This window comes from Protopterus annectens, chromosome 11.part0 (assembly GCF_019279795.1).
Source record: "Protopterus annectens isolate FY-2018-M chromosome 11.part0, PAN1.0, whole genome shotgun sequence".
Lineage (NCBI taxonomy): Eukaryota > Metazoa > Chordata > Ceratodontiformes > Protopteridae > Protopterus > Protopterus annectens.
In genome coordinates, this window is record NC_056745.1 from 881,558,402 (window position 1) to 881,582,225 (window position 23,824).

The following is a 23,824-nucleotide window of genomic DNA, read 5'->3' on the forward strand; positions in this document are numbered from 1 at the left end:
TACTGGGTGATTTCAACTACCCTGCCATTAACTGGGAAAACTACTTGGATACCAACACCTTTTCCCAATGGTTTTTGGAATTCATAAATTCCAACGCCCTGGATCAACTAATCCATTGTCCCATCAGGGGCTCCAATATCCTAGACCTGGTCAATACCAACATGGGATATAGATACTCCAGACCAGTGGTCACCCCCTCATTGGTCATTTCTGACCATAAGCTAATCACCCTTGACATCCACATCCCACCTCCACCACCAAGTAAGGAAACCTCTGTAAAAAGCTTCTCCAAAGCCAACTTCATGCTACTCAAGTCAGAAGTGACAAACTTCATGACACCCAAGGAGACGGGAGCTGAAAGTTTGACTCCTGAATCCTACACTAACGCACTGTGCAATCCACTCGTGCATGATTCGTGCCATCCCACATAGAACCAAGACGCTCTCCTCCAAAAAAAGGAAGCCAATCTGGTGGCCCTCTGCCATAAACCAACTATACAACAGAAGGAAGAAACTGTTGCAGAAAAGAGGAAAATCCCATGATGCAAAAAACTCCCTTACCAGCCTCAGTAAGAAGCTGAGATCCCTCATAAAATATCCTCCAAAGCTAGTTACAAAAATAAAATTGCCAAAGATTCCAAAGACAACCACAAGGCATTCTATAGTTATGTCAAGAATCTAAATGGCAATGCTCAGATCTGCTCTGAGCTACAACAGAATGGCATTAAATATACTGATCCCAAAGATATTGCCAATATCCTGGCAGATCGATTTAGTGCCAATTTCACCCCCTCTCACCCCCTAAAGGGCCCATCTCAGTACCAAAAGATTGCCAAATTCCGGTAATCATGGCCACACAGGTAGAAACTGCACTCTCCAAAGCTAAGAATACAGCATTCATGGGACCAGATGACATCCCGGGCTGTGTATTGCATGAAATGCAAAATGAACTGGCACCTCACCTAAATGTCATTTTTAATCATAGCCTCACCTCAGGCTTCATGCCCACGGAGTGGCGCACAACTACAGTTATCCCACTCCACAAGGGGGGATCCACCTTGGATTCCAGGAGCTACCCGTCCCATCAGTCTGAAGAGCCTGATCTGCAAGGGCATGGAACGCATTATCATGGAACTTATAAACAAAGACATTGGCAACCTTCAAACACTGGACCCCATCAGTTTGTGTTCGTGAAGGGCCAATCTTGTCTCCTGAACCTGATTGACTTCTTCGAATCAGTCTCCAGAACTGTGGATGAAGGTAAGGTGGCCCACACAGCCTATCTGGACCTCGCCAATGCCTTCAATAACATCCTCCACTCTGGAATCATAGATAAACTTACTAAGCTGGGAATAAATCCGTACGTCACTCAGTGGGTTGCCAACTGGCTTACTGACAGAACACAGACTGTAAAAGTAGCCTACTCCAAATCCAGCTCAAGACAAGTGACAAGTGACAAGTGGAGTACTTCAGGGTTCAGTCCTGGGACCGTTCTTGTTTGGCATCTACTTCTCTGAAGTACAGGCCAACACTAAGGGACTCCGGCTAACAAAATTTGCAGATGACTGCAAACTGGGAGCCATTATTGAATCACCAAATTATATGGATATTCTACAAAAGGGCCTTACAGAAACTGATGCTTGGTGCTAGAGCCATGGGCTCAAGCTTAATGCCAAGAAATGTATAGTTATCCCCTTTGGGAAAAAACATGTACCCATGAATTACTACATATGTGGCAGTACACTAAACACCAAAATTGTGATGAGAGACTTAGGGGCACAGGTGGACAGTGGTCTCACCTTCGATAACCACATCGCCACAACAGTCAGGAAATCCTTCTGTGTGGCACACCTCATCACTAAGGGCTTTTCATCCAGAAAAAAGGAGGTCATTGTCCCACTGTACTCATCCCTCATTAGACCCATTATGGAGTACAATGCTCCGTCTGGTATGTACCTCACAAGACCTCTGCAACAGCTGGAAAGGCCGCAGAAATACCTCACTAAAAGAATCACAAGCCTAAAGCAGATGCCCTATGCTGACCGTCAAAAAAAAAAAAACTCCAGCTATACTCTGTGGCATATTGTCTACTTAGAGGCGATCTCTGCTTAACATACACGGCTATGTAAAACCCTGAGCTGTTGGACATGCTCCACTTAAAGAAATCCCAATCCCTCAAGCCATACGCTCCAGGGATCTAAACCTTGTCATCACAATGAACAAAACATGCTGAAGGGATAGGTTCCAGACACAGAGTCTCCCCATACTGTGGAATAGACTGCCCATACATGTCAAACAGAGCACCTCCTTGGCCCTCTTCAAAGGGAACCTTGACGATTGGATGGGAAATAGGAAATTTACCCTGGGGATCACGTCAGTTGCCCTGCTAGACAGGGGTCCAGGGAAGTAAATTATTGTGGGAAGAAATATCCAGGGAATTGTTATGGCTAGGCTTGTGTAGCCCCTAGGGCCGATAGCCTAGTACCAGCCTATGAACATTTGAACCTATTACTTTACAAAAAGTATAAATTTATAAGAAAAGAGTATGTAAATAATAGCTCACTTGCAAAGACATAGAAGTAATTATATCCTCTGTTTAGACAACCAGTGTTAAGTATGTACAAATGCCAGAAAGATGGAGAACTTGGTAAAAATGAGGAAGAGGGAGGTTACAAAAATAAACGTAGTGTGTGGCACAAGAGAATGTATTGCAGTACTAGAGTAACAATGGATCTGCAAAGTGCATGATACTAAATAGATATAGTGCAAAAGAGTAGGTAAAGTACACCCCATCAGTGCCCAGTTTCTTTTCTAACATTTACAGAGTTCAGTCTCATGTTGGCATTTATCATCTGAAATTCCTGTGCTCGGTGCCTTAGAAACATAAAGCCTCCAGTAGTTCTTTGAAGTCATGGTGGTCTTAAACAGGTAATTAGGTTTTTAGATGCTGGATATTGCCCTTTTGTTCTATGCTTGCTGTTTCTCCACAGTATAAACTGCTATTACTGCTTTCTACGTCTTTTCTTTGTAATTGACTTTTTTGATTCAGTGTTTGTCTTGACATGTTCATCAGTCCTTTTTAGTCCTGTAGCCTTTTCTTTTAGTTGATTTCAGCAGTCTTTCAGAATGTTTCATTTGAGCTTGTTTCATTGAGACTTTTTCCTTTGTCATGCCACATTGCACTAGGGTAGAGTAATGTCTTATCTGTATTACTGATTTTAATTGACTGTAGTGTTCCTTTGTGCATATCTTTGAAAACTAACCTGGTGTGTCCTATGCACCTGCCAGCATTAAAACAAGTGTGTCTGTAGATGTAGCAACTGAGACATAAACTGGCCTCTTTCAGTACTCTCTGCAGATGTGTCCTGGTTCAACTTTATATATTTTCTTTATTTAACTTCATTATCAGGGTAGAGCACTTATCCAAATGTTTAGTTTCAAGTTCATCCTGGAAAAGTAAGATGCTAAAGGAGACATTGTAAGTTGAAAATAAATAGGTTCATAGGTTCATACTAGGCTATCTGCCCGAGGGCATTTACAAGCCTAGCCCATAGTTTACGCCACCCCTTTAGTATGGGGAACTATACCCATTATTTTGCTGTGCCTCTGTTGAGCAGTGACACTGAGGTAATCCCTGGGGTATATCTGCGATCTCCCATCCATTGGTCAAGATTTCTCTTGAACAAGGCCAGCGAGGTGCTCTGCCTCACATATACCGGGATTTTATTCCACAGCATAGGGAGTCTTTGGGTGATGAATCTATCCCTCCAGCACGTCCTATTAATAGCCGTGTCGAGGTTTAAGTCTCCCGCCCTTGTGGCTCTGACGGATCTAGATTTTTGAGGTGAAGCATATTCATCAAATCTGGGTTTGACATGGCCTTGTATGTTAGGCAAAGGTCCTCTGAGCAAGCGTGCGACTGAATAGAGCTGGAGTTCTTTCAGTCGGGCAGCATAGGACAGATGTTTGAGACCCTTTATCCTTTTGGTGAGGAACTTTTGTGGCCTCTCCAGCTGCTGCAAGTGTCGGGTCAGATACATTCGAATGGGGCATTGTACTCAATCATTGGTCTGATGAGTGATGAGTATAGGGAGACTATGACCTCCCTTGATCTAGATGAGAATCCCTTCATGATAAGGTGGGCAATGTAAGGTCTTCCTAACTACTTTAGCTACATGGGTGTCGAATGACAGACTACTATCAACCTGGGTCCCCAGGTCCCTGATAACTTCTTCTGTGCTCAGTGGATTGCCACCTATTTGGTAGCTAGGGGTAACCTTGTTTTCGGGTATGACTATGCATTTTTGGCATTTAACTTTAGGCCATGGCTCTGGCACCAGTTATCCGTTTCTGTGAGACCCTTCTGAAGGATATCTGTGTCAGATGTGTTTTCTACTATGGCCAGTTTGCAGTCATCTGCAAACTTTGTCAGCCATAACCCTCCTGTGTTTGCTTGTACTGAAAAGTAGATGCCAAACAAGAGTGGGCCCAGGACTGAGCCCTGTGGTACACCACTTGTGACAGGCTTTGAGTCTGACATGGCGCCAGCAACTCTGACCCTGTGGGTTCTGTCACTCAGCCAGTTTGCAACCCATCTTGTGATGTATGGGTTAATATTTAAGCTGATGAGTTTTTCAATGATACCCGAGTGGGGTATTGTATCAAGGCCTTCACCAGATCGAGGTAGGCTGTATGGACTGCCTTTCCCTCATCAATGGCTTTGGTGACTGTTTCAAAAAAGTCAACCAAGTTTAGAAGGCATGATCTGCCTTTGACAAAGCCAAACTGGGATGGATCCAAAGTCTGCAAATTCCTATGTCTTTATTTATGAGGTCCATTATGATCCTCTCCATGGCTTTGCAGATAAGGCTTGTCAAGCTAATGGGCGGTAATTTCCAGGGTCGGTGGAGGCACCGCCTTTGTGAAGTGGGACCACAGTTGCAGTGCGCCACTCCTGGATGCGTATCCAGAGGTAAGACTATGATTAAACAGCTGTCCTAGCTGTGGGTTTAATTCCTTGTTGAGTTTGGAGCACACAGCCGGGGACACCATCAGGTCCCATGGATGCTGTGTTTTTGCTTTGGAGAGAGCAGTTCTCACTTGGGCGTTGGAGATGTTTGGGGGCTGCAACGCTTGGTATAGATATCTCTCCTTTTGGGGGAAGTTTGCACTGAACCTGTCAGCCAGTATGTTGGCAATGTCTGTAGGATCAGTAATCTTCACATCATTTTGAACTAGTTCTGAGCATATCTGGGAGTTTCCTCCCAGGTTTCTAATAGCTAAAGAAGGCCTTATGATTGTCTTTTGAGTCTTTAGCTATTTTTCTCTCAAAATTTGCTTTGGATGATTTTATGAGAGCTCTTAGTTTTTTACTTATAGTGATCAAGGGTGTCTTACCTTTTAAGGATTTTGCTCTATCTTGTAGTAGCTTCCTCCTTTTGTTGTAGAGTTTGTTTATGGCTGGGGTCCACCAGACTGGATGCTTGCCTTTGGTACAAAGAGTCTTTGTTTTGCTTGGGATTGCCTTACCCAGGCAGTCCTGCAGGTGCTGGTAGAAGGCATTTGTAAGTGATTCAGCGGCTTGAGTACTGTTTTCCGCCGGCTCGGGGGCCTTAAAGGAGACCACACTAGTCTTTAGAAGTGTGAAGTCGAGAAGTTCTTTACTGTTGTCTTTTTTATTCGGGTTGGGTGGGCAATGAGGACCTCCAGCGAGATTAGTTGTGATCTGATCTCACCAGTGAGGGGTATACTTCGGTGTTGAACATTGTGCTCCCATGTTCGTGATGATGAGATCAAGTATGTTTTCTCCTCTTGTGGGGATGGTGACTAGTTGTTCCATGGCATTTGAGTTTATGAATTCCAGGAACTTTTGGGCTAGGGTGTTTGGGCTTGAGTAGTGTTCCCAGTCTATATTAGGGTAATTGAAGTCACCTAGTATGATGGTGTTTGGTGATACATTTATCCCCTCTAGTGTTTTCAGGAAGGCCATGTGAGGTTCCTGAGTTTGTGAGGGTGGCCTGTAACATGCTACAATTTGCAGAGCAGTCTTGCCTATGGTTAATTGCACCTGGATGGTCGCCGATGCATCGCGTTGCCACCAGTCTTGAGGTGTGGGTGTCTTTGATGAAAATGGATACCCCCCTTTCTTGGTATTGTCCGGATTTTGGGGCGGAGCATGATAAGAGGTAAAACCTGATAGTGCTGGGGTGCTCTCAGGAGCCTTGAACCAGGTTTCTGTCACTGCACAGACATCGATGTTCTCCATACTGAGAAAGGCCTCGAGTGCGTGCATTTTGAGATTTAGGCTTCTGGCATTGAGCAGCATTACCCTTAGTTTTTTTCCTTTTTTGTGTTCTAGGGTGGTAGGTTTAGAATTTGAGCCTTGCCTAAAAAAGGCACTATGGGGGTGGCAAGAGCCTTTGCCAATATCTGGAATCCCAGGGGTGACAGGTGCAAGCCATCCCTTGCGAAGCAGCGTGGCTTGTCCAGCATGTCATCCCAGGCAGACAGACATTGGATCCCCTTTGAATGACACCAGAGTTTAAGCCAATTGTTAAAGCTGATCATCTTATCTCTGTATTGTGGCATCATTCTTGGTGAAGGTAGGATACTGCTCAAGGTGAAGGTAGGATACTGCTCATTGTAAGTTGAAAATAAATCAAACATACAAGTTACAAAGATGCCAACAAGTATGCACAGTGTAAACAAAATTACGCTGCAATATATTTACATATGTTAAACATAGAGGGTTATGATTGGGTCTGCAATCATGACCATGTTATGATGTGTTCGAGACATAAATGCCAAGAAATTTGCTCTTGAGGTAATTTTTGGCATCCATGTTGAAAACACAATAATGGGTTATGACTGGTGAGACCTGATCCATTGCTCTTTGTAGTGCATGGAGTCTTGTCTACTCCATATACTATCAGTTACAAAAGAAAAAAAAACTGATGTGTTTTTACCAGCTTTGAAAGCTAGTAAATCACTTGGCAAATACTGTTGCATAAACAGCAAGTAAGGAAAAAGTCAGGAATGTTTTTTAAATACTGCCTTGATTTAAATAAGCTATCTTTTTCCGATAATGGAGCATAATCACAGCACTCCATGCATTGAATAGAGGATTATGAGCAGATTGCCGTTCCTACTTAACCTGTCTGTCTGTGTTCGAAACGTGGAAGCCAAAAATATTTCTCTTGAGGTGAATCTTGGCTTCCATGTGGAGAATACATAATCAAAGGTTTAAATTGGAGACCCGATCATAATTTTTTACAGTGCATGAAGCTTTATCTGTTCCATGTACTAGTAGTTATTTAAATAAAAAAAAAAAAAAAAAAAAAGGCACTGGCGAGCACTGTCAGAAAGGCAGTAACACATTTTCTTTTGTTACACAAAGTCAGACACATTACAGGCACAGACAGCAGGCAGAAACAAATCTGTTATTTATTCTGCCGCTGTCATTTGTTGGCCAGTACTGGCAGGTTTAATTGTCTAGCACTACTCCTGAAGTTAACAACTAAAGCGGGGGTGCTTAATATTTGTTAAGATTGGGTCTTGCTCTATAGAAGCGCTTAACTGATTTGTCTTTTTCCAGATATAGGGGCATACTCACCATAATCCATGCACTGCCGAAGGTTAAAATTTAAGAAGTTGTATAATCGGTTAATTGCATCTGGATGTGTCGGTCCTGTTTTTATTTTTTTTTTTAACTTTATTATTCTTGTGTTTTAATTTTCTTTTACTTTGTGTTTTGCAGGAGCCATCTTTGTTTGCTGTTGCTAAATTGCTAGAAACAGGATTAGTTAATATGCATAGGATTGAAATTTTGTGGAGACCATTGACTGGACATCTTTTAGAGGTATGGATGATTTTGGAATTAGAGATCCTGAAATCATTATCTTGTTCTACTTTTGATCGTGGAATGGTCACTGAAATTTTTTTTTTTAATCATTATAGTTGCATTATACCAAGCTGAAGTAATTAACATGTATCTGATATTCTTTGTGTTTTTTTTCCAGTTTCCAAAAACTTAGGTTTTAGTTAATGTTTAAACTTTGTTCCCACAAATCGTTCATTACAGATTATGCTAACTTGGTCCTGATGAATATTTGTTGCAGTCAGTCTGCCTGAAGTTACAGTACCTTGATTGTGCCATTGCAGTTATTCCTGGCCATGGTAATATATATGGAAGCCACATGAGATGATTATGACTTAAGTGGGATTCAGTTTATATGTCATTTGAAGTCAGAGGTGATAGCACCTTCAAATACTAGCGTAGGGAATATATGTGGTATGAAAGCTGTATATGTTGTCAAGTTATTATTTTCAGAGTGTTCTGTGAGGTATTGCCACCTGTTTAATGTATTACATTTGGTGTGCAAATTTTTAGCTGTGTAGCATGCTAACTCTCTAAGTATTGTGTCCACCTTATCATGTTTCTGCTTTGCATTTTGTTTTAGAACTAGGTGTGATTTGGTGGTACATCTAAATGTCGGTGCAAATAGATAAATTTGTTTCTAATTGCATATGCTTATTTTGCCTAAAGTATGTAAATTATGTGGAATAATTTGCGTGCAATATTTCAGGCTTTGAATGCTTTCTTTCTGCACAGCTTGGTGGCGCTGCCAACAAGTTACAAAGGACTGAGATATAACATTGAGTTATGCCTGAAAGAATTCATCAGTTTTGATTGTACTTTGTTGTAGCTTAGTAGCAGTTCTTAGCCTAAATAATGTTATTATAGCAGCAGGCAGTTCTGCTGAGCATGTCAGTACTTTCCTTCAGATATTGGGGATGCTCTGCAGGGTTTCTGGTATTCATGGTATGTTAATCATCCCACCTACAGAAACGCAGATAACCTATAGCCACTGTTCTTTAGTAAGAGGTTGTTGCTGGACTTACCCCCCAACGTAGAATTTTCAGTGCAGGAGTTCATTCAGTAGTCCAAGATTTAACAGGCTCTTCCTGGTGCCTTATGTGTCTGCAGCCCTGATTGTCACAGCATCTGTACCTTCAGCATTGTTCTTTGGTGGCAGGATTCATCTTCTACTGATGAGCACACCTGCAGCTGGACATCTGCCACCATTGATGCTGTGCCTTTGAAAATTAAGGAAGCCACCCTAAGTATCAACTTCTTGGCATTCAGGTTGGTAGTGAGTATAATAAGGAGTTTGGCTTATGGTCTCAGAATGCTTTGGTGATGGGCAAATGCACAATGCAGATGTTTGGTACTCCATCATCCTTGCTGTGGTGGGATGGTGATAATTTTGTGTTGTCCTCCCAGGCAGGGGCATTCATTGTACACCTTGTGAAAGACTACCTGTGAGTTGTCTTCTTTGGTTGTTTCATTGAAACCATGTAAGTTTATATTGATGGCTGCATCTTCAGCAATTCTACCCTGCAGATTCAGGAGTCTTTGTCACTTGCTGGTTCCAACTAATGTCTATCAGAATCCTTTTAGAGTTTCAGAATATTGCAGTAATAATTCACCCATCTGGACTGTCCTAGTTTTATGTTGCAGTATTCTCACATGTGGGATCCTCCACCTCAGGCGACTTGAACGCCCAGCTCCTCTACCAAAACTTAAGCCTGGTTGCTGTCAGCTGCATGGGGCATCACACACAGGGCCAAACCATAGGCCGTAAATGTGACATCCGCATGCACAGACCTCAGAACTTCTCTACCATAGTCGAACGCCTGCTTGCTTGTTTCACTCCGGGCTTTGGAACGATACAGATAAGTACCCCATTTGGGACTCTTCTTTATTTTTGTTATAGGCTTAGGTTGCTGTTGCTCTTTTATTAGCTGATGTCATCTAGGAAGGGAAAATGTAAATGCGGTCTGCAAATTCCACACAAAGATTCTCACAAACTCGGCCTTTTCTTCTTAGACCAGTCCCACGACTCGTAATATCTGTCAGTCGTTTGTCCCCAAGACCCTACACAGGCATCTGGCAGCTCTTAAGTAATTTATAGAGAACCACTGTCTTAAACGCTTGGCCCTAGGCATGGATACTAAACCAGTCGTCGAGGTGGAGCCACCAAAAAAGAAGGCCAAGGTTTCAAGGCCTGCTACTGCTGTGCCTCTGATGTCGGACGTTCCTCCAGTTACTGGTCTAGGGGCTGAGGGACGTCCGAAGAACTGGTGACTTTGGCTGGTACCATGCTGGTACCACCCTAACATCTCCAGTTAGCATGACAGTGGCGGTTTCTGCGACATCAGCCTATGCCGATGACGAAGGGGAACCAGGCTTGACCAGACGGCCGCCTTCGGTTTCAGAAAAGGGCTCCTCAGCCACAGGCCCGACAACTGACTCTAGGCCTTCAGTTTCTCAAACATTTTCCAAGTCTCCTTCTCTGAAGAGAAAACAAAGAACTAGGCATTTGTCTACCCCACTGGAACACCAGCCAGACTGGCAAGCTTTCTCCCAGTCCCTGGTTTAGGTCTTTATGGCCCTCAGGCCCACAGCTCCACATACTCCTGCTCTGCCTACCCTCACCCCTAGGCCTGCCTCTGCCAGTTCCACCCCGTCTTCCTCTGACTCAGGAGGAAGACTTTTCCTCCTCCTCCTCTGATGAGTCGCTCACTTACATTTCTCAGCTGGTCTCTCCCTTCGAGTACTGCTCTCCAAATGAAAACTCTTTGGAAGACTCCCCACCTGAAGATATCACCTTTGGGGAGACTGTTTCCAAAATGAGAGAATACTTGCCACACAAATGACTGAGGTACAAAAAAAGGTACTTTGAGCTCCTCCAGATGGAATTTCCCTCTTCCTCTGCTATTCCCCCTGTGATCCCAGCTTACATGGATGCCTTTGCTTCTGCATCAAGGAACTCAGACTCCCAACCTCCAGCCTTTAAACGGCCAGATAGGTTCTGTAAAATCCCAAATGATCAAATGTTACCTCATCAAGCCACCCGTGGCAGATCCTGCTGTTATTGCAATGGCACCAGATTCCTTCCTCTTCCTGTCTGCAATACAACAAAGACAGTAAAGTGATGGACAGACCAGGAAAAAAAGATCTACACTTCCTTCACCCTGGCCTTTAGGGCCATTAATTACCAGACACACTTGGTAAAGTATACTCTAGATCTAGTATTCCAGACATTTACATTGCTGTCTTCCATGCCTGACTCCCCGACAAAGCCCCAGGTTGTTTCTAAGCTTTCCTTAGCAGCACAGGTACCCAAGCATTCTATAAAATGCAGCTACGATGCTGCTGAAGTCTCATCCAGATCAGCTGCTTCTGTTTCTGTGTTATGCAGGTACTGCTGGCTCAGACTTCAACCCCTCCCTGATGACTTCAGGAATAAGATCCTGGATGCTGCCCTGGGCAATAAGTTCCTGTTTGGCAAGTAATCTGATGAACTATTCAAAGGTTTGCAGGAATAAAAGCAAGGAACTGCAGTACTTGAATTGTTATTGGTTTCCCCAGTTCCAAACTTCTGCAGGAACTGCCCTGCCAAACCCAGCTTTGTTAGGAGGGCACCTGCTCCTTCCATAAAACACAGGAAAGGGCCACTGAAACCCTCATCCCATAGAACTACTTCCTCCCAGTCTACACCAGGTAGTCCTTTCCAGACAGATCAAACAGTGCATGACTGCCTACACCAACTCCACCCCCCCACCCACATCTCTCAATCCCTATGGCAACATATTACCTCAGACCAGTGGGTCTTCTCAATAGTGGAAAAAGAGTACTTTATGACCAGGCAGGAAAAACCTGTACCAAAAGGTATACCCCCCTCCAGAAAATTAAATCCTCCTGATTCCCCAGGTCATCCAGGATTTCCTATCACAGGGCACCCTAGAGAGGGTTCCAGCAGGGCAAGAGGGTCAAGGGTTTTACTCCAGACTCTTCCTGGTCCCAAAAAAGGAAGGTCTGTGGAGGCTTATACTGGACCTGTCCCTGTTAAACCCCTTCCTGCATGTACCTTCTTTCCACACGCTGTCCCTTCAAACCCTTCTTTCTCTGTTGACACCCGATGCCTTCATGGCCACTTTGAACTTGAAAGAGGCATACCTCCATATCCCCATCCACCCAGACTTCAGGAGATTTCTGCACTTTGCTGTGCCATCCTCACACTATCACTTTACTGCCTTGCCCTTTGGTTTGTCTACAGTACCAAGGGTCTTCACAAAGTGTCTAGCTCCAGCAGTAGCCTACTGCAGAACAAAGGGCATTTAACCTTACCTGGACGACCTTCTCATCCTAGCTGAAGAGCCAATTACTCTTCAGGCACATCTGCAGTTCACAGTGTCTCTCCTAAGATGTCTGGAGTTTACTCTCAACCTCTGAAGTCCTCCCTCACTGCATCCCAAGACCAGATCTTCTTGGGCTGCAGAATAAGGACAGATTTGGTAAAGGCCTTCCTCCCACAAGACAAGGTCAGATCTCTGACCATCTTTTTTCCAAGACTTTCTTCTAGTCACCCACATCTCTGTCAGGGAATTTATGTGTCTTCTGGGCTTCATGGCAGCTACTCTTCCTATGCTGCCCCTTGATAGGTTGCACATGAGGAAGTTCCAGTGGTACTTGAAAAAATGTCTGGTCCCAGCACAATCACCCCCTGGATTTTTAGGTGCCCTTCCTGCCCTGCCTGGGGTGGTGGATCCAGCAAATAGGCCAGAACCCAGGCCTCCCTCTACAGCCCACCAAGCCAGTTCAGTTCATGCACACAGATGCCTTGGATCACGGATGGGGATCCACTATGAATGGTTTCAAAGTGCAGGCTCAATGGGAGCCCTCCCCCCAGAACAAAGTATATCAATGTGAGGGAAATTACTGCTCTCCTTCTAGCTCTAAAGACCTTCCTCCCACTCATACAATCTGGTCCCCTTCAAGTTATAACAGACAACACCACAGTGATGTGCACATCAACAGGCGGGGGAGGGGGGACCAGATTCTATCTACTTTGCAGGGTAGCAATACAGGCATGGCAGTTGGCGACTCAGTACAGTGTAACACTGCAGGCGGTCTACATCCCATCACAAAACAGTCATCAGGCAGATGCCCTTACCAGATCATTCTGTCAACATCACAAGTGGATGTTACACAGGGATGTTTTCTTACACATTGTCCACTAATGGGGCACCCCACAGATTTTGTCTCCCCTCAGAACAGACACCTAGAGCTGCTGTTCTCCAGGCTCCCCTCACCACTAATGTGGAAAGTGGATGCCTTTTCAATCTCTTGGAAGAGGCTGTTCCTGTATGCTTTCTCCCCTTCCCTGTCATCCAGAAAGTCCTGCTGAAAATTCAACTGGCCAACCAAAAATCTTGCTGGTGATCCCCTGTTGGCCAAGGCAGCATCGGCTCCCCCTTCTTTTATCTCTTGCCAAGGGCAGTCGCCACAAGTTGCCTCACAAGGTGGACCTTGTCACAAAACAGAAGGGGATCCCTCATCCATCCTCATCTGAAAACCCTCAGCTTAACACTGTTGGTGATAAACTTCTGATCCCTTTCAGACACCTTTACTCTGAGGACGTGCTATCTGTCCTGCAGGAGGCAAGAAAACCTACCACCAGGAGAGCCTACTTATCAGAATGGAAAAGGTTCTCCAGCTGGTGTCTCCAAAGACAACTAGACCCCTTCCAAGCTGATGTTCCTGTAGTTCTAACCTACGTGTGTGAGCTCCAAAAATCAGAACTTTCATACTCTTCAGTGAAAATCTATTTGTCAGCCATTTCAGCCTGCTTACCCATTAATCTATCATTTCTATTTAGATTAGAGGTGAAACTTTTTCTTAAGGGGGTTCTCCACATCAGACCACCAAACCTATCCCTCCTCTGTGGGACCTGAACTTTGTTCTGGAGAAGCTTCCCACTGCCCTTTATGAACCTGTAGCTTCTGCCACTTTAAAGATGTGTACCTGGAAGACTGTTTTGTCAGTAGCCCTCACTTCAGCTAGAAGAGTCTCTGAGCAGCAAGCACTCATGGCTACTCCACCCTACACTGTCATTTCACAGGGACAGGGCTTCTCTTCGTATTAACCCCTCATTCATGACCAAAGTGGTCAATGAACTGTCCCTCAACCAATCTCTCCATTTGCCCACCTTCTTCCCTTTGCCACAGAATGACAGTGAGAGAGTGCTCCATTCCCTTGATGCTCTCAGGCAACTGAGCTTTTATCTGGACAAGACCAAGGACATTAGGAAGTCCAACCAACTCTTTGTATCATTTCACCCCAGGGCTGTGGGGAAAGCTGTATCTGAACAGACAGTGCCCTCCTGGATGTGCAAAACTATAAACTTCTGTTACTCCTTCCATGGCAGAGAGTTACTCTACACTGTTATAGCACACTCCACTAGAGCAGTGGCCTCTTCAGGGGCCTTTCTCAAAGGCCTGGATATGGCCACTGTCTTAGAGGCAGCCGTACGGTCTTCTGTACACACTTTTACCAAGCACTATAAATTGGATAACATCTCCAGAGCCAGAGCAGGATTTGCAAAGGCCATCCTCAGCGGATTCCTGACTATTGCTACCTCTTTCTCCACCCTTTGCTCTACTTGAGCTGTGGTACTCTCCCACGTGTGAGAATACTGCAACATGAGAACAGAAGGGCATAAATTAGTTGTGTAAAATCTCCCACCCGTATTCAAGATGGTAGAAGAATGTATCCACACCCATTTGCTTAAATACCTCACCAGTCATAACCTACTTATCTTTACTCAGCATGGCTTTTGGCCTAATCATAGCACCGCTATTGCCCTTTTAAACTTTACAAACACAGTTAATCAACTGTGAGACAATGGTAACCAAGTCTCAACAGTCTTCCCAGACCTATCTAAAGCATTTAGTACTGTCTGACTCCAGAACTCTTTGAGGAACTAGCCTCTCTAGGCCTCAATACCCCATTAATAACCTGGTTTTGCAGCTACTTATCCAATAAGAAACAAGTTATGAAATGGCAATAAGACTATTCTGATTTCATCACAGTCACCACAGCCAGTGTCCATCAAGCATCAGTTCTAGGGCTTTTCAATATTTTTATCAGTAATCTATACTCCGCCACAAAACAAACTATCCTGGTACAATATATAGATGATGCCACTCTCATCTGCTCAGTCCAAACAGTAGCCTCCTGTCACTCATCTGGTCAGGATCAAAGAGACAAATATTCATGGGTTCAGTTCAAGCAGCTTTATAGCTTAAACTTATAAACAGACTGACTACCACACTCATACATGTTAACACTGTGGCTGTTCTCTCAAAGTGGCAGTGCTGCCTGCATGTGCTCACTATTTATATGCATGTATTACATCTGGAAATGCTTCTTAAAGGTGCATACACATGCTCTGATTTACATCCTCCCTCTTTGAGAAATAGTCTGTGTATGATATGACAGTATTCAATGACATGCAGTTTACAGAAATGGTCTTTTGACATGCAGTTATACAGAAGTAATTATTTGACATGCACTCATACAAAATCAGACACACATAAAACAATCATGTCCAGGTTGCTGTGTATTTTACACTAGGTCTGGCAATACGACTTGATCATGTAACATAAAATTCAGAATTGGATCTAGCAGCAGGGATGGTCTTAAGGAATGTTCAACTTTAGGGACAACTGGGCATCATCAGGAATGGGAATGAGTACTGAGACATGTTCTTCGGTATGAACATTGTCAGGGTTGCTCTGAAGTCTAGAGTCTGTATCACAGGTACGATGCTGTGATAATATTTCTGATGCAGGAAGATGATATCTGCAGTTTCTCCTGTGCTCTATACCCTCAGATTCCACTAAGTAGAATCTCAGCTCGGTAGATATACCTCTCACTTGTTCAATTCGATCAAAGCCTTTTGCCGTTTGCATCCTCACTCTCTCTCCTCCTTTTAATGGAGGAAGAAATCTGCTTGTTTTATCATAGGTAGACTTCTGAGAAGAACACTTCTTAAAAAGTTGGGCTTTGATTGCTCTGTTAGCATGAGGCACCAACAAACTAGAACTGATAGACAAGGTTGTTCTGGTTTGCCTAGATAGAAATATTTGAGCAGGCAAGCCAAGTAGATTGTCACTGGGTATATTTCTAAGATTGAGTAAATTCAAGAAGATATCGGTATTGTCCCGCTTTAACCTTTGTACTACTTGCTTTGCACTCTGTACTGCATGTTCAGCAAGGCCGTATGATGTGGGTATTCAGGACTACTAGTAACGTGGATAAAGTCCCACTGTTTAGCAAATCTCTGAAACAATTGACTGGTAAACTGAGAACCATTGCCAAAAATAACTTTGTGCGGACTGCCATGGACTGAGAAATGACGTTTCATCTTAGTAATAACAGCACTGGACATTAGGTTAAATAGCAAATTGATATCAAACCAGTTCGAATAAGGGTCTACCAACACTAAGTAATGCTGATTATTCCACTCAAATATGTTAGTGGCCAATGCTGACCAAGGAAGTTCAGGAATTTGGCTTAGCTGAAGTGGCTCTTTTTGCAAATGTGGCTTAGTACTGTTGCACACTGAACAAGAAAGAAAGCACTTTGTCAATGTCTTTTGCTGGAAAAGGCCAAAATACTAGTCCTGTCGCCCTTCTTTTGGTACAGTTGGAACCTGGGTGGCCATGATGCAAAATCTGAATGTATTCGCGTTGTAAGGAAGTAGAAACAACAACTTTTGGACTTCTGAAAATGATACCATCTTCTCAGCATCTTACCTCTGTATTGAAAGTAAGGTTGTACTTCTGACTGTACACAGGATTGCTTTGACAGCCATCTTAAATTGATGAAGTAGTTGAGCTTTTGCAAAATTGGATCAGTCTTTGTATGATCTCTCAGCTCATCAAGTCTCGTGGTAGAAAAATTATGCACTTCTATAACATCAAAGTCAAAATTCTCTGTTTCAAGCTGTTCCGTGGTATTTCTGGGCGATCTGGATAATTTATCAGCCAGATAAAGACGTCTACCTTTTGTATAGACCATTTTGAAGTTATACTTTTGGAATTTGACCATCATTCTTTGTAGTCTTGCTAGAGCTGAATGCATAGGCTTCTTTAAAATAGTGACTAGAGGTTGATGGTCAGTTTCTATCTGGATAGCTCGGCCATAAAGGTAATCATGGAATTTCAAACATGCAAACACATTTGCCAAAAGTTCCTTCTCAGTTTGAGCATACTGCACCTCAGTTTGGGTAAGAGTTCTAGATGCGTAGGCAACAGGTCTGCCCTCTTGAAGAACAACTGCACCAAGACCGAACTTTGAAGCATTATAGGAAAGAACTACTGGTTTGTGGACCATAGTATCTTAATGAAGGCGGGTTAGCAATTTGCTGTTTGAGGTTAACATATGCTCTTTGGTGGTGTTCTAACCATGACCTTGCAACATTTTTGCATGTCAGCTCTCTCAAGGATGCTGATAACTCACTAAAGTCAGGGATACATTTATCCAAATAGTTAACCATACCAAGAAAATGCTGTAGAGCTTGGACAATGTCTGGAGCTGGCATCTCAAGAATGGCTGCTTGTTTGTAAGCCTGTACTGGTAAATAAATGACCTGCATAAATAACTTCAGGTAGTCTGAATTTACACTTCAGAAGATTGAGCTTTAAATTCACTTTACACACTCTTTCCAGAACTTTTCTGAGGTTTCTGTCATGCTCTGCTTTACCATTACCTCCAACCAGTAATTCATCAACTATTATAGCACACGGGTAGCCTGAAAAAATTTGCTCAGTTGCACACTGAAAGACCTCACTGGCAGAATTTATTCCAAAAGGCATCCTGAGGAATCTGTTTCTTCCAAATGGAGTACTGAATGTAGTCAGTAATGAAGATCTGCGATCAAGCATCACTTGCCAAAATGAAAGTGGCATTTGCCATGAGGGTGGCAATCTCCTTGACTGTACACATAGGATGATGTCTCTTTAATGCCTTATTCAAGTCTCTTGAGTCAATGCATATTCTGATTTCATCTGAATTTCCCTTTTGAGCAGCTACCATGGAAGACAACCACTCAGTTGGTTCTGTGACTGGACAAATTACACCTTGCTGCACCATTTTGTCTAACTGGACCTTGACTTTGTCCTGCATAGCTATTGGAACTCTTCTTGCTGGTCTGACCACTGGACTGACCTCTGGGTCTGCTTTCATAGAGTACACAACTGAAAGTTTGCCTAGCTTGTCATCGAAAACATCAGCATACTCTGAGAAAATAGCATCAGTAAAACTGGAACTGGGACATGTGCTTACATGATGTACTTCTTTGGTAAAATAAAGCATTTTCATTCTTAAATGTTTTCTTTACTTATATTATGCATTATGTAAGAAATCATTGTTTACTGCCTGTATTGGAGCTTTTCTCCCCGGGCCTCTACTGAAAACGGATATTTATGTCCAGTTAGACTAGCCCGGTCAACAAATGTAAAATAATAAACAAATGTAAAATAATAAAAAATAATAATGACTGGCAACAGGTCTTTGGACTACATAAAATTGCAAGCTGTAACTGTTCTTAGCCAAATAGCAGGAAAACACTACTGAGCCTTCAGTTTGAATTTCTTCACCTCCATAAGCAACAAGCCTCGCACAGTTGGCTAAATTAAGTTGCTCACCAGCTGTCACTTTAGAAAATGTTTCTGCTGACATTACATTGCACTTTGAACCACTGTCTACTTTGAACTCTGTGGGCTTACCATTTATCAGGACAGTACAAAATACTTCATTCTTTACCAACAAATCCACTACATTAACCTTTTTCACCGACCACTAATACACCATCGACATAGAAAATAGTGTTGCACCTCTATGTATGAGCAACTTGCTTTTTGAGTGACCTTTCTTGATAACTGAATGAGGCTTGCTTGATTTACAAAACTTTTGAAAGTTATTCCATTTTTTACACTTGTGGCATTGCTGACCAAATGCTAAGCACTTCTCTGTTGTAGACTCATGGTTGGCACCATAATTCCGACAGTTAACAAAGAAACTTGACTTGGGTTTTGCTGACTCACAGTTATACTGCACTGAGCATGCTTTTTTTACTGAACTAGTCTTGGAACTTGCTAGAAAGCTATGACGTTTCCCTGCCACACCCGCAGGGCTTGCTGCTGCCATGTGCTTAGGCATGTTTCTCTGCTTGCCACATGTTGCATGCTGTCAACATTTGCTCTAAAAGCTGTTGAAACCATGCTGTTATAATTTGCAAGCGCACTTGTGTCCCTTTCTGTGAGATCATGAATTTGACAAATCTCTATGGCTTTGCTTAATGTTAAATCACTGTCACAAAGCAAAATCATTCTCACTGCAGCACTGTTAACACTACACACAAGCCTGTCCTTTATTAACTCATCTTTCAAGTCACTAAATCTGCACAAACTTAGCCTTATTTCTCAAATCAGTGATAAAAGCTGACATACTCACACTGATGGCTTTGGTGTTTATGCCGAAACTGGTTTGTCTTGCTATTTGTTTAATAAAACGTTGGTCTAACCAACTCTCCAAGTGCTGGCTGTGTTCTTTGGATCCTGCATATACTTCTGGTGGATACACAAATTGAATGGTCTCTTTCAATAGCCTCTGACCCTGCTAAGTTAAGCAAAATTAATGCCTTTTTACATGCATCTTTGTCAGAAAAAGCTGCTTGCATGAAAATATCGTATTCCTGCTTGCTTGAATACTCTCCAATTCTCTGCTATATTATGATGAAACACAAGTGGACTAGGCCTGCGCAGTGCTTCTGCTGCATCAACACACAGTATCGAAGGTGCGTGAAATTATGTACAAACACACACATGCAAATAAATGTATATACCAGAGCTTTATGCCAGTACTTGTAATTATGCCCAGTAGCACAACCAATTCTTTGAAATAACTGCAGTTTGCCAAGTAAGTCTCTGTAGCACAAGAATACTCTGAAATCACTGTACTTTGTGAAACCAATCCTTATCATTGTAAGAAATACTTTGAAATGACTGTACTTTGCAAATAAACTGTATACAATGGAAAAAACTCAGAGTAAGAAACACTTTGAGATGAATGCACTTTGCAAATAAACTGTACACAGCACAAGAAGCTTTCAAATTGGCTGTAATTTTGTGAAATAACTCTGCACAGTGTAAGAAACGCTTTGAAATGGCGTCACTCTTCGAATAAATGCACACAGTACAAGAAACCTTTTGAAATGGCTGTACTTGGACTGCACTTTGCAGTATAACTGTACTTTGCACCCAGCCAACTCTTTGAAATAATTGCACCATAATAAAGCACACATACTTCGAACAACTGTAGTTATGCTTTGAATGGCTTTAGTAAATGCGAAATAGTAGATCTGAAGTAGTTTACTTAATTTGATCTTCAACCTGTGGGTACTGGATCCGTATCGGATCCAAGCCGGCAACTTCGCTAACATCTGCTCTGAGCTCCAAGCTCCTCCCCTTACCCATAACGCATCAGCACTACCTTCCAACTCCCATATCTCGTTTGCTGCGGCTAGCCAATGCATCGTGATTCTTGAGCTCCAAGTTGTGAGTAGGGTTTCTCTCTTTGATTAGTGTTTTTTGTGTGTGTACTTGATAGTGTAGGTTTCCTCTCTTCCTCCGCTCGCTGGTGCATCGAGTTTAAGGCCTTTTTCTTAGTTTTATGGTAGTTAGGTAGTTTGTTCTCCCCCCCTCAGCCTTCTGTTTGCTTGTCTGAGTGTGTTTTGAGTAGCGTGTGTTGTTTAAAGGTTGTTCTTGTTGTGGGATATGTTGGATCTCCCCAAACAAGTTTTAAGAGATGCACTGAGTGTGGCCACAAATTGTCATCTGCTGATGGCCACACTCTTTGCGTGCTGTGTTTGGGTGTGGCCCATGTAGCTACAGATTGTTCTATTTGCGCGGGTTTTAACCCATGCGCCCATAAGGATTGGCGGGCCAAGTTAGTTATGAAGGGCCTGCTCCCTTCTACGGAGGCGGCCTCCTCTTCTACTTCAGTCACAGCTCTTGCTGTGGCTGCCTCTCCTTCTACTCTTGTCTTTCTTCTCCTCCCTTGCAGGCTGGGACTCATCCTCCTGCCTCTAAGCCTGTGGAAGCAGAGCATAGAAAAGGCAGAGAGAAGGAGAGAGAGCACAGACCAGAGAAGAGAAAGAGGTCCCAGGACCTTTCGGCTCCGACAGGACCTCCTACCAAAAGTCAGCCTAGGCACCGTGACTCTCCCTGGCTCCGATCTCTTAGATTTTCTCCAGAGCCGGAGGAGCCCCAACCACCCTCTCCAGAGCCGGAGGAGCCCCAACCACCCTTTAGAGCCTCAGTTCCTCGACCCGCCAGGTCAGAGTCCATGGCTTCGTAGCAATCCACCCGCAGCCTCTCTGAAGTCGACATGGATAAAATGATGCAGAGATTTATTTGCACACAAATTCAGATGGGAATCTTGCCAGCCCCCTCTCCCTTTGGAGGGGGGAGCTCACTTCCCTTCTTTACACCTATATCTCCTTCTCTAATCCAACCCCCAGTTTCTGAGTACATGGACCTGAGGATGCCCTTAGTCAGAGGGTCAGCGCCGGCAGCTGCCTGGAGCATGTCAGATCTGACTAGTTGGTATCCGAGTGGCTCTTGAAACCAGAGCCTGGGTGTTGGATCCGAGGGGGTGTAGCTGTTTCTATTGGCTCCGACGTTGTCGGGTCAAGCCCCCCCCTTGAAGCGCCATCTACTTTGGGCCCGGCTCCGATTCTCACATTGGATCCAGGGAGAACGATTCCCTTAATGGTGTCCCAGGAAACTCGCTCTCCCTCGGCATTCGACGTTGTGGAAAGGGTTCTCTCCAATGGATCGAGGTCCCTGACTATATCTTCGGACTCCACCCCTACTCCTTCTGCCTTGTGTGTGAATCCCATCATTTTACCACAGGGACAGCCCGTGCTCGAGGAGCCCCAGGTGGTTCCCCCTGAGGAACAAGTGGTTTGCGAGTTCCCACCAGAGAGGTTCCTCGCAAAAATACGTGCAAGAGGAGGCACTTGGACTCCTCCCCGGAGTCCCTCACTGAGGACACGGATTTGGATGATGAGGAAGGTTCCCCCAGATATCCTCCTGAGGATGTCTACTTTGGAGACATCATGGAAATCTTGCGCCAGTGGGGAGGCTGGTCTGCCCCAAAACCGTCCTTGGACGAATCCATGTTCCTGGAGGCTTTCGGCATGGGTCCGTCTACTTCCTGGGTGTCCCCTCCCATGGATCCCTTGGTGGACTTGGTCACCTCACAGGCTTGGAAGGAGCAGGACACTGTGGAACCAATCCCTAAATGCCCAGACAAAATATTCATCCCCCCCCCCCCACAGACAGACCGGCTTGGAATAAAGGGTCCCCTGTAGACGCTATGGCGGTAGCAGCCACCACTAAAAGGGAACTAGCCCAGTAGAATTCCTCGGTCCATCCCCCTGACCATGAGTCTAGGATGATGAACCGCCTAGGGAAATGGGTTTATGCGTCAGCGACCTTTTCTATCAGGATGCTGAACTTTAAGGCCCACGTTACTAGAATACAGCATGACCTGGTCAAGGAATTGGCTGAGTCTCCCCCAAAGTCCATGTCGCAGGAGGACAGGGCCACGTTCTCCATGAGGATGGCTACCTTGACAGCGGTTTGAAACATGTCCATGCAACTCTTCCCACACGTGACTGAAGGAGCGGCTAAGGTGGCTGGGTCCGGCTTGTCCATGAGGTGTAACGCCTGGCTCAGATTGTCAGTTCACGGAACCCTTCAAGGCGTCTTTTGCGAATGCCCCTTATGATGGTTCTTCCCTCTTTGGTAAGACTGTCCAAGACACACTAGTTCAGAGTGAGAAAGATGGGAAGACACTGTCTGCTATTGTGATCCGCTTCTCGATTCCTCAAATATCCTTTTCCTGGAATCAGCGAGGGCAAAAGAAGATGTGGATCCGGAAGTCTCAGTATTCCTGGGACAGTCAGGGCTCTTCTTCCCCTAGAGATAGATGCCGGCCCAGAGGCAGAGGGGGTCCGAGGAATTTTGGGTCTCAAGAACCTTTAATGGACAGGCCCATGCAGCAACCCTGAGGGGTTGCCCGACTGCTCTGCTCTGGAGGCAGTCGGGGGTCACCTGTCGTTGCACCTGGTGGCATGGGAGTCCGTGTCATCAGACCGTTGGGTGCTTTAGATAATTTTCAGAGGTTATTCAATCCCATTTGTGGTTCCTTCTACATCTTACAAACACCTCCCAGATGTACCACCCATGCAAAGGTAGGCAGCAGCGCTAGAATTTTCCAAGCTGCGAAACGAGCCTTCGCACCCGTCCGCCCCGATCAGTCCGGATCGGGTTTCTACTCCAGGTTCTTTTTTGGTGCCAAAAAGTTGGGGGACTTAAGGAATATTCTGGACCTATCTACTCTGAACCTGTCGGTTGCCAAAGAGAAGTTCCGGATGGTCACTTTACAGTCCATCATGCTGTACCTGCAAGAGAGCGACTGGATGTGCTTGTTTGACCTCCAGGATTCTTACTATCACATAACGATGCACAGAAGCTCCAGGAGGTTCCTCCACTTCCGGCTGGGAGCCAATCATTATCAGTTCCGAGCCCTCACCACAGCCCCCAGGGTGTTCACCAAAGTGATGGCAGTAGTAGCAGCTTCAGGGGATTCAGGTCTACCCTTACCTGGACGATTGGCTCCTTACTGCTCCCACCAAGAATCTGCTTTGTTGGACCAGAGATTATTTTCTAAAGCTTGCATACTATCTAGGGATTACAATCACCACAGCCAAATCCCTTCTGAATCCTTTCCAGGTGATTAGAATACATAGGGGCATGGATAGGCACACTACAGACAAACGATGTTCATCGTGTTTCACTGTTGCAGTCATTACACTTGGGTTCTCCTGCTGGCAGGCTACCCG

The 23,824-nt window shown here is 44.3% G+C and overlaps 1 protein-coding gene across 1 annotated transcript in view; it reads left to right on the forward strand.

Moving 5' to 3' along the window:
• The window catches only part of MON2 (MON2 homolog, regulator of endosome-to-Golgi trafficking), a gene marked incomplete in the record, with an annotated part of 2,751,369 nt that overhangs the window by 1,812,792 nt on the left and 914,753 nt on the right, over positions 1-23,824 (forward strand). The window contains 1 exon segment of the mRNA XM_044088289.1: positions 7,756-7,857. Within this exon segment, the coding sequence (XP_043944224.1) occupies positions 7,756-7,857 (102 nt within the window).